Raw genomic sequence first — 13,780 nt, 5'->3', positions numbered from 1 at the left:
TCCACCTGATGCCCGGATGTGCTCTTGCAGCAGGTAGCAACCGATGAGAAGACAGATCGAGACGCCAACCCAGCTGTCCTTCAACGTGTGCGCAAACAAGTTTGGAGCCACAACCAGAAGAAGGATCAACGATCCCGGCATCTCTAGCCAATCTGCAATGAAGTATCACGGTTAAATGGACGCAAGAAAAGGCGTTTTATTTTCTTTCGAGCAAGGCAGATATTGAGTTCTAACTTTTCGGATATAGCTGCGAAATTGTGTTGCGCAAAACAGTTTTAAGCTTGAAGGACAAGGTATCACTTTCGCTTGCGATGTTGCATGTATTTCCAACTGTTATATGTCCTTGAAGATTTTCCTCACGTTAACAGTTTCAGGTTTCGGGGATAATGGTAAACGGACACCAGTAGGGCTACCGACCTACAAGGACTTGGAGGTACAGTACAATGTTGATATCTGGTGGGTTTATTAGAAGGGTTGAAAGGTGAATTCGATTAGCACAGCGATTGTAGACGTCTCAGTTAACTAGCAACTTGAGCATATACCTGGGAAATGCCTTGGGAAGAAAAGCCTCAGTACAACGGCAACAAAAGCAATCCATCTTCCAACCTCTCCTCTGAATTATATTGAAACAATGTCAACAAGTTGAGATTAGTGAGAACCAAAGAGGGATTTATAAAACTAAATAAGTTGAGATTATCGTGCACCAATAACTGAATTCATCACCTTAGGAGGTCGAACAGCACTGAAGGAAGACTGAAGAAAATGTAAGGGATTAAAAGCGAAGTCAGCATGTTTGTTCTCCAGTTTGTCCGGTCCAGTATCAACAAATATCTGCAGCATCGGAAATACTTTGTGAGACGAAATTTGTACTTGTCAAGAAAATGAAACCTGGAAATTTATGGGGCTGAAGCTGCCATCAAGAGAGTGTGAGGATGACATCAAGGAAAACATGCCCTAACATGGCATCTCAGATCGGTTTCAGTGGTTAATGGTAAAGAATTGAAGCACATCCATCATATGGTTAGAATAAAAGAGCTAATTATTAGGAGAAAATAAATGGAATTCAAGCTACGGAAATCAAACTAACTCTTAAGTGAAAATTACACCACGAAATTGCAAGAATGTATAAAGCAGTTGTTGTTCTTATGGTTTCTCATCCGATCCTTTTGGCATCCGTCTATCCGAGCATATCAAAAACTAGAAATTAAGCATTCCTGTTTTTTACAGTGCTAGGAGTCATATCCATCATAACCACATGCTAGAAATGAAGAAAACACCATTTGAGGGTAGAACATGGGATGCAAGTTTCACGTGAAGTTGGCCAAGAAACCACACTCACCTCCCGCAAATTTTAGCAAGAAATTTGGCGGGATGAGAACAAACATGGCCAAGCTAGTGTAACGAATAGAAGCCTACAATGAACCACGTACTAAGGCATAAGTTCGTTGGTATGGTAAAATAACTCCAAAGCCTATGAATTACGATAACAACTTTCTCCAATTTCAATCCATTGATGTCCAAGCAGAAGTTATGGTCCAAGTGTTAAGTGAACACGTATGGAAATCGACGTCGGAATTGATGTACTGGTAGCCTACACCACCCAAGGCAAACAGTAGGTTGAGGTATGTACGATGAATGCATCTGTTGAACCCTACCCAGTTACGAGCCTAATTAACCTATTTGAACTTATTTCAACAATACAAGAAGAATGGTAACCATTTACCATAAACCTGGACAGAAGAAATTCAACATAGCAAAAAGACCAAGTAAAACTAATCAATGGATGCTTGGTAATGTCAATGTCTTTCTGGACTATTAAGTATTGAGGTGACACCATGCACATGATAAGTATCTAACAGATATGTAATGTACTATTTAAACACATTACAATCATCTATGACATCAGTCACGCCATTAAAACTATGTATTGGCTGCAAGCCATAATCTCTCGTGGCTTAGGCCACATCTAAAAGACAAAATGATAAGGGATATTACAATTTTATAAAAAGGCTTATATCTGGAAGGATAAGAAATAGTTAAATATGCAGGTAAGTGTTGTACTTTATATATATATATATATATCCCAAAAATTAAAGTATTAGATTCTAATTTAATAATACATCACTGACGCAATTTTATATTGTTCTTCTGAAAAATCACACTTTGGATTGCTCACGAATTTCCAATTGCAACAAAGAAAATCAAATCTTAATTCCCACTTCCCCAATTCAACTCATTAACAAAAACTCATCAAAGCAACTTGATCCCCAATGATACAAATAACAAGACATTTTATCAAACTCTTTGAGTGTTGGTGTAATTCAACGTACCAAGTAGTCTGATTTTTTAATAATCGTCTTCGTTCAATTTCTTACCCTTAATTATCTCTGTTCATTTCCCCAACTATTCCATAGTATCGGGCTATTGAAGAAAAATTGTCATTTGAGAACAGAACATAAGATAACATATAAAAACACAAAATTTGAGAGAGGGAATTACAAAATCGACTCACATGGCGGCAAGGGAGGCAACCCATTTGAGAAAAGCAGTCCCAAAACCCAAACCACCAAGCTTGGTGGCATCCCTGATGAGTCTCTTGGCTGCAATCTTGAGCTCTTTGATATCTGAATCTATCAACTCACTAGTTTCGGGGTCATCACTTCTCAGAGCCAGATACCCCATCCCCTTCCTCCCCATCTTTTATTATTTAGTTTTCTGCTTAATTTCTTGCTTCAGATCTGAGAAAATGCAAGTCCTGTAGATTACAGAGGTACAGCAAAGGCAGTGTTGGCGCTTTGGATTTAGGATATGTCACACTATATCTACTGTGTGGGGTCCCCTTGGTTTGAGGTTACACGTGTCAGAGAATGTAAATCGGTGGAGACTGGGGAGGTTTCGGATCCTAACTGTTTTTTCGGCTTCTAGGTTTTGACTGTTGGATCCGGTTGGGATCCACGTGGCTTCCTGTCATAGGCTTTTATTTCGGAGGCTATTATTGAACCATTGAAGTAGTAGGGAAATTTTTCATTATGTTCCACAACACGGAAATAATACATCATATGTTATTATCTAGAAATTTTTTTTATATATTTAAATGTCATTCCATTTATATGTACCACCTCGTGTTCCAAGCATCTAACAACATGAGGAGTTATTTTGCTGGGCTAATAGAATCCATTTTTATATATTTTGCTGGGCTAGATCCACCTGGATTTTGATTACAATCTCAAGACCATCCAGATGACTCCTCATGTTGGGTGCTTGCCCAAGTTACTAATCAGTGGTCAGGCCCAGCCGCCCAAGAAAACATCAAACCAAACGGTTTTTCGTCATATTCTCTGTCGAGGTAGCATTACTTTTTAAAGTGACATGTAAGCTATCCAGGTAGAATTTGAAGAACCACTGTTTGCTAATGCCTAATGGATATGCATTGTAGCAGACGAAATAGATTTGTGTAGGTATATGCCTCAACCTACTGTTTGGCTAATGGGTATGTATCCTTGTTTAAGTCTCTCATTCAGGTGCAAGCATTTACAACCATTGATTCGAGAGTAACCCATGCAATTGTACGCAACTGATTATGACAAAATCCTAGTTTTTTTTTTCTTTCAAGTCCAAGGCCCAATAATAACTTGTTTAAGTCACCAACTCAAATGCAGGCAATTTTCAACCGTTGATATGAGACATCACCCACTAAGGCTGTCAAGTGTGCACGACTAACTCTAGCAAAACCCTGAGGTTTTTTTTGATAGAGTCCAAACCCTAATAATCATAGAAACTCCCATTTCACCTTTTTCTATTTTCTTTTTTTCAAGGTTGAAAACCCACAGTTTGAGCTCATGATCACTGAGTAGTAAATGGTCCCCATAACTTCAAAGTCTACTTAACTTTCCATCTCTCAATGTTTCCTTTGACATAACTCAAGTTATTCACACTAATCATCATGATTCATGAACATCCAAGAAATCATGTGCATGCTCTCTCTCTCTCTCTCTCTCTCTCATATCATATCAATCAACTTAACAAATAACCCAGATGAGAGACAAACTGTTATCATATTTGCAGCTTCCAAAAGTCATACCAAAAACTGTTTTACAAAATAAAAAAGCAAAAGCAGAATTGCAAAAGTTTGAATTTGCACCATCTGTACAATCACTTTTCGGCTTTTGCTTTCACCGTAATATATATAACAACATATCATATTGTCTCAGACACACGTCGTCTCAAAAGTCGAGTTCTCAGTACCAAATAAGCGAATCCAATCCATCCACGTTTTCATTTATCTACGTGGCAATGAAATATAGTGATCCGGTGCGGTCGCGTCTACTGTTGGTGATGGTGTCGCCGTCGTCCTTTTCTCGTATCAACGACCGTCGGTTCGTGCGAATCGCACACCTGGGTCTTGAACTTGCACCCGAACCTCCGGATCAACGAGTCCTTCCGACCCGACTCGTCTCTTCCGGGTTGCCCCGGCTTATCAATTTTCTCGATCACTTTCTTCATGCTGGAGCATTCCCGCTCCAACTGGTGCACCCGCGTCCTCATGCTATCCATGTCCAATCGCAACACCTGATTCTGCCTCACCGCCGCCTGCCACGTGCCTCCACTTTCATCCCTGCGTGCCTCCGCCGCGTCGCCCTCTTCCTCCTCCTCGTCATCCCTTTCGCGTCGCAGCACCGATGGCCTGGACGATTCCGGGGGAACGACGTCGGCGGCATGAAGAGTTCCGGTGATGGCGTGGCGGAGCTGGAGCTGCTCGAAAAACAGAACCTGCACCACCGCTCGCAGCGGCAATCGCTCGTTCTGCGCCGCATGCGTGCACGCCTCCAGCGTCAGCTTCTGGCAGTCCAGAATTCCGCAGACCTTCTCGCGCTCAGGTTCCGATAGCCATGGATGCGCCTGAAGAGAACATAAATCGATTAACATTCCGCAATTAAAATAGTATTAAGCTTAAAATGCTAATTAATTATGAATAAACAGGATTAATTTATGAAATGATATTCTAATTTGTATCGGATAGTATACGGACCTTGAGATAGACATCGACGGCTCTGTAAAGGCCGTCGTCGAAGAGCCGAGCTTGATCAGGCAGAGAAATCGCGAGGTTGTAGAACCGATCCGGTTTAAGATTCGCATCGGAGGCGATCTCGGAAAGGAACTCATCTATCAATTTCCCGACGAGCATCAGCGACGGCGATCGGACGGAGCCGTCAGAACCGTCTTCGATGCTGGCGGTATTTCCCTGATCCAAGCCGTTCAAGAAGTAACTGAGGATTCTCTCGATGCAATCGACGTCGTAGAGCGTCTCGTTCAGGTAGGAGTAGCTCGGGATGAGGAGGTCGTCTAAGGTGGCTTGGTGGAGCTGCGAGGCAATCTTCTTCTCCAAGGCGGCCTTGCAGGCTTCGGAGGCGTTAAGTATGTTGGCGGTTCGCAATAGTCCGAAGAGGAATCGAGTCGCCGTCGAAGGTCTGGAGCTCTTCTCCAATGGAAGATTGGAGATGATCGTCTCCAAAAGCTCTCTCTGCTGACTCTCCGAAGCTAAACGCGACGATTCGGCGGCAGTAGTGGCGGCGGCGGCGGAGGTAGAAGACGAAGGCTTTCTATTCGTTCTTGAAATTCCAGGAATGTACTTCTTAGCGTACTGCATCAAGCACGTCTCCACCATCTCCAAGCTCAGATCTCCAGATTTCATGGCGGAAATTAACCGCTTGAAAAGTGGCAAGCTCAAAACCACCAAGTCTTCAAGCCAGGAATCGGCGTGTTTAGTCCTTCTCCGTCCGCCGCCGGCGTCAATCCCATTCCACAAAATCTGCTGTTTTGAAGCAGAAGAAGCCGAAACCGCATCCGCATTTGCATTCCGATTGGGTCCACCGTTGCTAACCGGCCAGCCAAACAGGGAGGGATCGGCAGACGTGGCGCGGGAGGCGACGGAGTCTATGCACCTCTGCGTAATCCCCAAATTCTCCGCCAGAGGCATGACTCGCTCGCAGGACTTGAGAGCTCTGAGCGACTCCTTAAAGCTTTTCAACACCGACTGAGAGAGAAACCTCTCGGTCTTCGAAATGAGGTTGTCGTCCGAGTACTCCTCCGTCATATCCAAATACTCCCCGGCGCAGCGCAACGGCACGACGTTGGAGGAGCTCAGGTCGATCTTGACTCCGTAGCAGAACTTGGCGGCGATCTCGAAGGTCTCGGAGCCGCCGGGGAAGTCAGAGAGGGATATTTGGCACTGGACTTGTTCGATTTCGTCGTCGTCGTAGTCGTCGTCGTCGTCCATTTGGTGATGGGGGTTTGATGGGTTCGTCTCTTCCTCTGTGATTAGGTTATGAAGCTTTTGACTTTTCGACATGAGAGGGAACTGTAACAAATCAGAAAAATTGGAAACTGTTAGCTGAAACTTTTGGTGGAAGGTGAAGAAATGTGGAATGTCCTCTCCAGGTGTTTGATGAAATGACCTTATGGAGATGGAAGGTCATGTCGTCGACTCGGACGACAATGTCGCTTGGCAATCCAGTGGTGCAGAACCTGCAAACACGAGATTATGAAGTGAGTTTTTCTAAAGAAATGATGCATTGATTTGATGTGGGTATCCGGCGGAAAATGGAAAAGGTGAGGTTTTTTCAATTGAATTTGAATATTGAACTCACCATGCTTGGCCCTTGGAGCTTGATTTCTCAGATGCCGCCGCCGCCGCCGTTGCTGCAGCCATTATCTGCACCTGGTAATGCCCCTGTATAGGAGTCTGCCTCTTGAGTGAAAGAAAAGCCTTTTGATTAGGGAATCAGAAACTGAGATCCATAAAAGAGACAAATGGGGGAAGGGGATTGACTTGAGTTCTGTTGAGCGACTGGGAGAAGGAAGGAATGAAAGGATGGTTGACGGAATGGAAGGGTGGAAATCGTTTGGTTGTTGTGATATTCTGTGAGGAACACTTAAGCAATTAGGGGAGAGAAAGAAAGAGAGTACAGAGACAATGATAGAGACAGGATAGAGAGAGAGAGAGAGAGATGGAATCCAAAAAAACTGAGAGAGGACAAACAGAGCTAGCTTCAGCAAATTTCGAAAAAGGGAATCCCACAATCCAACTTTGCAAAAGACCCCATCACAAATCGGAAGAAGAATCCCACTCACAGGCCACAGCTGACTCTCTCTCTCTCTCTCTCTCTCTCTCTCTGTCCTCACCCACTATTTCAGCTCGTATCTCTCCCTTTCTCTCTCACCTCCTCCTCCTCCAAAAGCTGACAGCGAGATGGGAGTGGTGCTGGAAAAGGTACGTTGTCTTTGAGGCAAATTCTCTCTTTTTATTTTTGAGACATTTAAAAAAGAGCACCAACAGTGTATGAGACATTAGAAATTGAAGGCACATTCTCTACCCTTTCACTTTTTGTGTTTTCTATTTGTGTGATTACCGTTAAATCACGTTAATATTTTATATTACTATTTTTTTATCTTATTATTTTTATAAAAAAAATAATATAAAATATTAACTTAACTTAAGTGTAACCACACAAAATAAAAGAGCACGAAAAGTAAAACGGCAGAGAATCTGCCTCCTTAGAAATTAGCCAAATATTGCACTGCATGCCAACTGTAACTAACTAACTGGGTCGTGTTTACTTTTTGGCGCAAATGATGGAATTGAATGATATATTTTAATTCAATTTTGATCATTTAGTAATCTGGTATTAGGCTCACTTTAATATAATTATTATCCAATGTAGCAATAGCATGCCCCATTGTATTTGATTCATTTCCTTGGGGAGGCTTGAAACGATGTCCAAACCAACCTCGAAAATTCTACACTGAACTGATGAGTACGATGTATTGTTACATTGAACGTTCGGATTTGCATGTTTTGATTTTGATAATTGTACTCTTTAATTAGTACCTTATTATTTTATCGAAACTTTGTCTGTAATTTTATGTAATGAACAATTCCTTCTTACACAAAAAATATAGCATTACATGTAAGCATATAGTTTAACTCTGTACTTTAGTCTCTTCACACATGAGGGTTAAATTCTTAATCAAGAGTGTTAGAGTAAGTAGTTTTTAAACTGTTGGGAAAATCCATGGGAGTGAGGAACAACCTACTTCTGGTGAGACCAATACAAATTCTCAACTGCCCGCATGAGTTAACAGAAAGCCACAGTCGTCTTTGTAATTTGGCCGGACGCCCCTCATAAGGTAATATTGGATGTCATTAGTTCATACTTCGGAGCTTGTGAAAGCCAGAATATTATGACTCTAGTACGTGGATTTTTGTTTTGTCCAAAAATATAAAGTATTTGGGTTTCTAGTGAAGCTTTACCAACATGAATAGTCCTTTTTTTCACTTTACAAACCTAAAATTTAGGTTCCAATTAACATGCAGATGTTTTCATTAGTTTTTCTTTTTCAAGTGATATTGCTCTTGTTTTTGCTCTCCTATTTCAAGTGGTAGTAATGTTCGTCACTCTGTTTGTCATCGTTAAATGAGTTTAAATTTTAAGAGTTATGTTTATCTATTACATATATCCCATATTTTAAACTAATTTAAAGATAATAAATAGGATGGTGAGAAAAAATATTTCCGCTCTAATAGAAACGGTAGTGGTTTTATTGAGATAGCAAATAAATCGTACAGAATCAAAGAGGGCACCCACAATCAAATCTAGGGGCTCCTCAAACCAACAAATATCAGAGAAAGAAGAAAGAGCCAACTTAGTCATACGATGTGCCGCGACATTAGCAGACCGACAAACATAACAAACCTGCGAATCTTCAAATCCCCGCAAGCTAGTTCGGATGTCCTCCACCAATAAGTCCATGTGAGACGCACCTTGCTTGAGGCTGCCAATAGCTTGAACAACCTGCAAAGAGTCACTTTCTACAATAATTTGTGGCAAATTCCTTTGCATAGCCCAACAAACACCATCACGGACAGCTAATAGTTCAACCATGGTGGGGTTAAGAGCAGGGGATATTTGACGAACGAAAGCTCGAACATAGCTACCAGCTTCGTCGCGAAATACCGCACCTACACCATCCAGGTTTGAGGCAGCAAGAAAAGAACCATCTACGTTGATCTTAATCCAACCAATTGGAGGATGACACCAAAGGAACGATGCTTGTCACTCTTGCCTACTTGAATTACAAGTTGATTGCATATTTTATTTGTTTATTGATGATTAAAATTTGAAAGAACGTGAGGGAGCTTCCTCTAGTTTTTGAACAATGTGTCTGAAAGGCCAAAAAACGGGAACTCTCATGCATTTATACCAAGATATCGACTCGAAGTAGTGTTGGACCGTTATTTGGACCCTTTGCATTTATGGTTTACATTAATGAAACAGACGGAGAAAGCAGCGAGCATTGAATGTTTCCATGCACCCATTGACAAAACTGAGCCCTGTTCAAATTTGAAATTGGTCACATCATATTATAAAGGTACTAATCTTTTGTTTTTAATGTTAATCAAACTACCCGTTAATTAAACATGATTTGTTCATCTTTGGTCATTATATTGAATTATTTTATTGTGATTAGAAGGGATGGAGAGATGATGATGATGTCAGCCATAGGGGCCAGTGCTACTGGGAAGACAAACAAACTCTTCCTTCCTCTCCGCTTTGCTTCTGACTCAATCTTGTCCTTGATTTAAGAAAAGAAATGTAAGGTTAAATAGACTAAATTTACAAGCTAAATGATGTGTCATTAATATAATAAAGTATGTTTATCAATGTTTAAGTAACAAATCAATCATTAACTTTCATGTCTTTTAGTTTCTAAAATTTAGTTTACAAATTTAGTCTCCCTAGTATTACTCTTTAAGAAAAACATTAAGCATACTCTCTTAACGTGAGATTTTTTATGTACTCTTCGCCACCTCATATTTTTGACATAATATTTTATAATATTAGCATGAAAATTGTGCCAAAAATATAAAATAACAAAAAATCTATGAAAAATCTCACTTTTGAGATAATCTCTTTAATAGTTCTCTTGATTTAATAGTAATTAGATGCTTTTCTTTTTTAATGATTTTTAAGTGAAAAGAGAAATGAATCAATCATACAAAGGGTGGACTAATTGTGATTGATTAGCCCTTTGTATTCACGTTGTTTGGTAACTAATGATTAGATAAAAATGAAAATGGTTTGAAAACAAACTTTGATTTTTAACGATAAGGACAATGTAAAGGGTAAAATGAAAGTATCATGATTGATTTTTAGTGTAAAAATATGATTTTTCGCTAAATTAAATATTATTGGAAGCTTTTCGTTAAAGTTCCTTAAATAAAATGCATAAAAGAAGGATGGGTAGGTTCATTTGGGCACACACCAAATCACTACCCATTCTAAGTGAAAAGACAGTAAGATGCCAAGCTATAAAAAAAACCCAAAAATGAAGAAAATGGATTGGAGCTTACGTGGTTTTAAGCGTTTACCCTGCATCCAAAGTTTTTATGTTTGTTTTCTTTATTTTTTTATTTTTTAAATTGCTCATATAAAACATTAAATTCGTGGAAGTAGGAAAATTTTTGTAATGTATAATCATGAATATATAGACTCGATTGCATGACATAATCTATCTTTCAAAAGTCTAATGTGGGTCACAATGTTGATTTGGGAAGATTAGTAAGCCCCACTACTATAATTCATAATATCCTTCGTCATCTTCATATAATTTCAAATCTCTCTCTCTCTCTCTCTCTCTCTCTCTCTCTCATCAATATTGCTCATTAAACAATTACAAGTGGGATTAAACGAAGGGAGCACAAATACCATGAGAAACCAACCATCCAAAGAAAGGAAGACATCAAAACTAAGCCTGGCAAAAATGTTGTGTTTGTTGTGCTTGTGTTTTTTTAGTGTCATATTCGTTATCTTAGTAAGTCGTGTTTTATTAAACTCGTTATCTTAATGGGTTCTTAACATGTGACCGATAACGACTCGATTAGTTAGAGGGTCGTGTCGGGTTAACAGGTTATACAAGAAATTATCATGCCTAATGTATAAATCTGACAAACGATATCTTATCGAGTTTTTGACGAGTGATCCGATAATGACCTGACTCGTTAAGGGATTCTTAATAGGTGGCTCAATAACGACCCGACTTGTTAACAGGTTGATCTGAAACCTATTATTTTCATATCATTTTGTGTTAGATTAACGAATCGTGTAAGAAATTGTTAAGGCTAATCAAAATCCATGAAAGGGTAAGCTGAATCGTTAAGGAGCAGCAGCCACAAGGTTAGAGGGAATATATAATTCTACTTATTGTTAACATTATTCAAATCCAAACACGAGAAAAATAAAAAGGCAGGTTGTAGTTGGTGAAATGCCTCTTGACCATAACCTGCACAACCATTATTCCAAATTTAAATTAAGCAAAACACTAGATGAACACGATGATATTCATCCCAAACCGGCTTTTTAGCTACCATTATTCCAAATCATTGTTATTATGCCTACCGCAGGGAGGAGACACCTGCAAGCTACTTACTTACCTGCACATAGAAATTACCATGGATTAAACCCTAAACCCTAATTTATAATAAACATAGATATTAACTTAAGCCATTCAAACAAAAGAGACATTAGATTGTTGGATGGTATAAGATATAATTTGCTTGACAAATATCGAAGTGTGACGGATTCAGAAATTTTTATTCACGAGGGGAAAGAATAATCTCGTGTGTCACTTTGCCTAGTTTTCTATGCCTCCTTACCATGCCTTAACCTCTTAACCTCTTTGAGTCATTTTGTCGAACATATGGTCCTAGGAAGCCTTAGTCAAGGAGAATATCAAAGTAACATTGAAAAATTTCATGTATAGTAACAATGGAGTTGGTGGCAAATCAATTGTAGCACAACGATAACATTCATGTTATATTATCAAATTGTCGAGTAATGTATATAACATGCTATTGTTGTTAGATTGTAAATTTGAACAATTAGTTGGATTAATTATTGTCGAAACTTGTGATTTAGAATCACGTACACTATGTCATTGTATTAAATTGGTAGACTGTATAACAAGAGAACACTGTCTTGTTTAATTAATAGTGGGTAAACATATTTATATGCTGCTTCAGGTCTAATATACAAAACATACCAAATATTATATGTATGTATGTATGTATGTATGTATCTATATATATATATATATATAGAGAATTGTTATTGGCACTCCAAAAATCTCATGCTACACTCCAAACTTTCTATATTTGGAAAGAAAAATACACTTGTGAGGAGTGTAGAATGAGATTTTTGAAGTGTCAATAACACTTCCATATATATATATATATATATATATATATATATATATATATATATAGAGGAAGCCTTTAAGGGAAGGGATCCCCATTTTTCAAAAAAAATGAGAACCTCCTCTTGACCTTTAGATTTGGCTTTAATGAAATTCTGTGGTTGAGATTCTGTGGTTTGTAATTTAATCTCAATCACAGAATTTCATTAAAGTCAAATCTAACGGTCTAGAAGGTGTTCTCATTTTTTTTGAAAAATGGAGACCCCTTCTCTTAAAGAGCCTATATATATATATATATATATATATATATATAGAGTACCACTGTTACACAATATCATATGAAGAAGAAAAAAGCATGAAATGATGTTAGATAATATACATATAGAAAGATACCTGAGGCAGAAGCCAGAGATTGTTGCTGAGTGGCTGTCGTACCCTGCTGCTGGTTTGGTACCACAACACCTGGCCATGAGCGGCACATGCAGTGCTTTCCCTGCTCGATGCCATCGTACAGATCCTTCAAGTGCTTCCCACATCCTCCCCACGACGTCTTCCCACATTGCTTGCATTCCACTCTGAAACACATCCCTTTTCGATTTCGACAACAAACAACCCTTGATTTTGACTCCAAGTTCTCTGCTTTCTTTCGGTGGAGATCGGGTGGATGTTTGTTTCTTGCTTTGCTTCCCATCTTATCCAATTCCAGTTGTATATATGCAGTCTCTTTCGCTTTAATGTTATCGACTTTATTTGTCTCAATGCTCTCAAATGCCCCTCGTTACTTAGTGTTGAAGCTATAGCTTATTGTTATACTCTTCGCATAGTATTTCACATATTTTATTGGCAACAACCAAATGGATTTTGAATCATTTCGGCACATGTTTTCGAATGCTTTTCTTCTCCTATGGTTTTATTTTTTATTTTTGATCATCCTGCAACGTTGTATGATAATTAAAATCGTTAATTTTCGAAGAATGAACAAAATTGAAAATCGTTTAATCATTTGATTAACAAATGTGATAATATTGTGTTTTGCAGTATATTGGACTCGTTTATTTATTTGATATCAGTTGGACTTAAATAACTGAACGATTCCAATCAGTAATATCATAAGACTCATTAGTGTTTTGGATGACAATGGAGGACGGCAATAGTGCCTCAAATGTGAAATGGACCCCATGAAGCATTGAGATGGTAGGAACTAGGAACAACTTTGTCTCATATATTCATCAGCTTCTACTGTGTTCATAAGAAATGTCAATCATAGCAATAAATCCGGCTCCAGTCCACAAGTTTTTTTTATTTTGACTAAATTGAAAACCAGAGGCAAACCGATCCGTCCAGTCGAGTGGCGATAACCCTGGCTTAAATAGCCACCCCGATGTTGAAAATGAGGTGGAAATGGAAACGAAATACGTTACGTAAGTATAAACTTAAAATCATTTGAGAAAATTCAAAGTTGATGAGTTATAACCATATGGGTTTCATAGTCTCATCTTGTTGATCACGGTGGTAACTTAAGGATTCA

The 13,780-nt window shown here is 38.9% G+C and overlaps 2 protein-coding genes across 2 annotated transcripts in view; both read right to left on the bottom strand.

Moving 5' to 3' along the window:
- LOC137741519 (cold-regulated 413 plasma membrane protein 2) overlaps positions 1 to 2,793 on the bottom strand; it is a 3,049-nt gene extending 256 nt beyond the window's left edge. Inside the window, exons 1-4 of the mRNA XM_068481225.2 lie at positions 2,513 to 2,793; positions 724 to 831; positions 543 to 613; positions 1 to 152 (exon numbers count right to left, since the gene is read on the bottom strand). The exon at positions 1 to 152 is cut by the window's left edge and continues 256 nt beyond it. Of these exons, the coding sequence (XP_068337326.2) occupies positions 1 to 152; positions 543 to 613; positions 724 to 831; positions 2,513 to 2,697 (516 nt within the window). The 5' untranslated portion in view covers positions 2,698 to 2,793. The remainder of the gene's footprint in view (positions 153 to 542; positions 614 to 723; positions 832 to 2,512) is intronic.
- A 1,243-nt stretch (positions 2,794 to 4,036) lies between these two features.
- Positions 4,037 to 7,233, bottom strand: LOC137745746 (BTB/POZ domain-containing protein At5g66560). The gene is made up of 4 exons (XM_068485751.2): positions 6,648 to 7,233; positions 6,456 to 6,525; positions 5,030 to 6,358; positions 4,037 to 4,899 (listed from the first exon to the last, which is right to left on the bottom strand). The coding sequence occupies exons 1-4, from the start codon at positions 6,707 to 6,709 to the stop codon at positions 4,324 to 4,326; spliced, it is 2,037 nt and encodes a 678-aa protein (XP_068341852.2). The 5' UTR covers positions 6,710 to 7,233; the 3' UTR covers positions 4,037 to 4,323.
- Positions 7,234 to 13,780: the final 6,547 nt, after the last annotated feature.

The sequence above is a fragment of the Pyrus communis genome, chromosome 15, assembly GCF_041283825.1.
Source record: "Pyrus communis isolate YQ-2024b chromosome 15, ASM4128382v1, whole genome shotgun sequence".
In the NCBI taxonomy this organism is placed as follows: Eukaryota; Viridiplantae; Streptophyta; class Magnoliopsida; order Rosales; family Rosaceae; genus Pyrus; species Pyrus communis.
The sequence above is the reverse complement of the archived record's forward strand: the minus strand, read 5'-3'. Positions and strand labels throughout refer to the sequence as shown.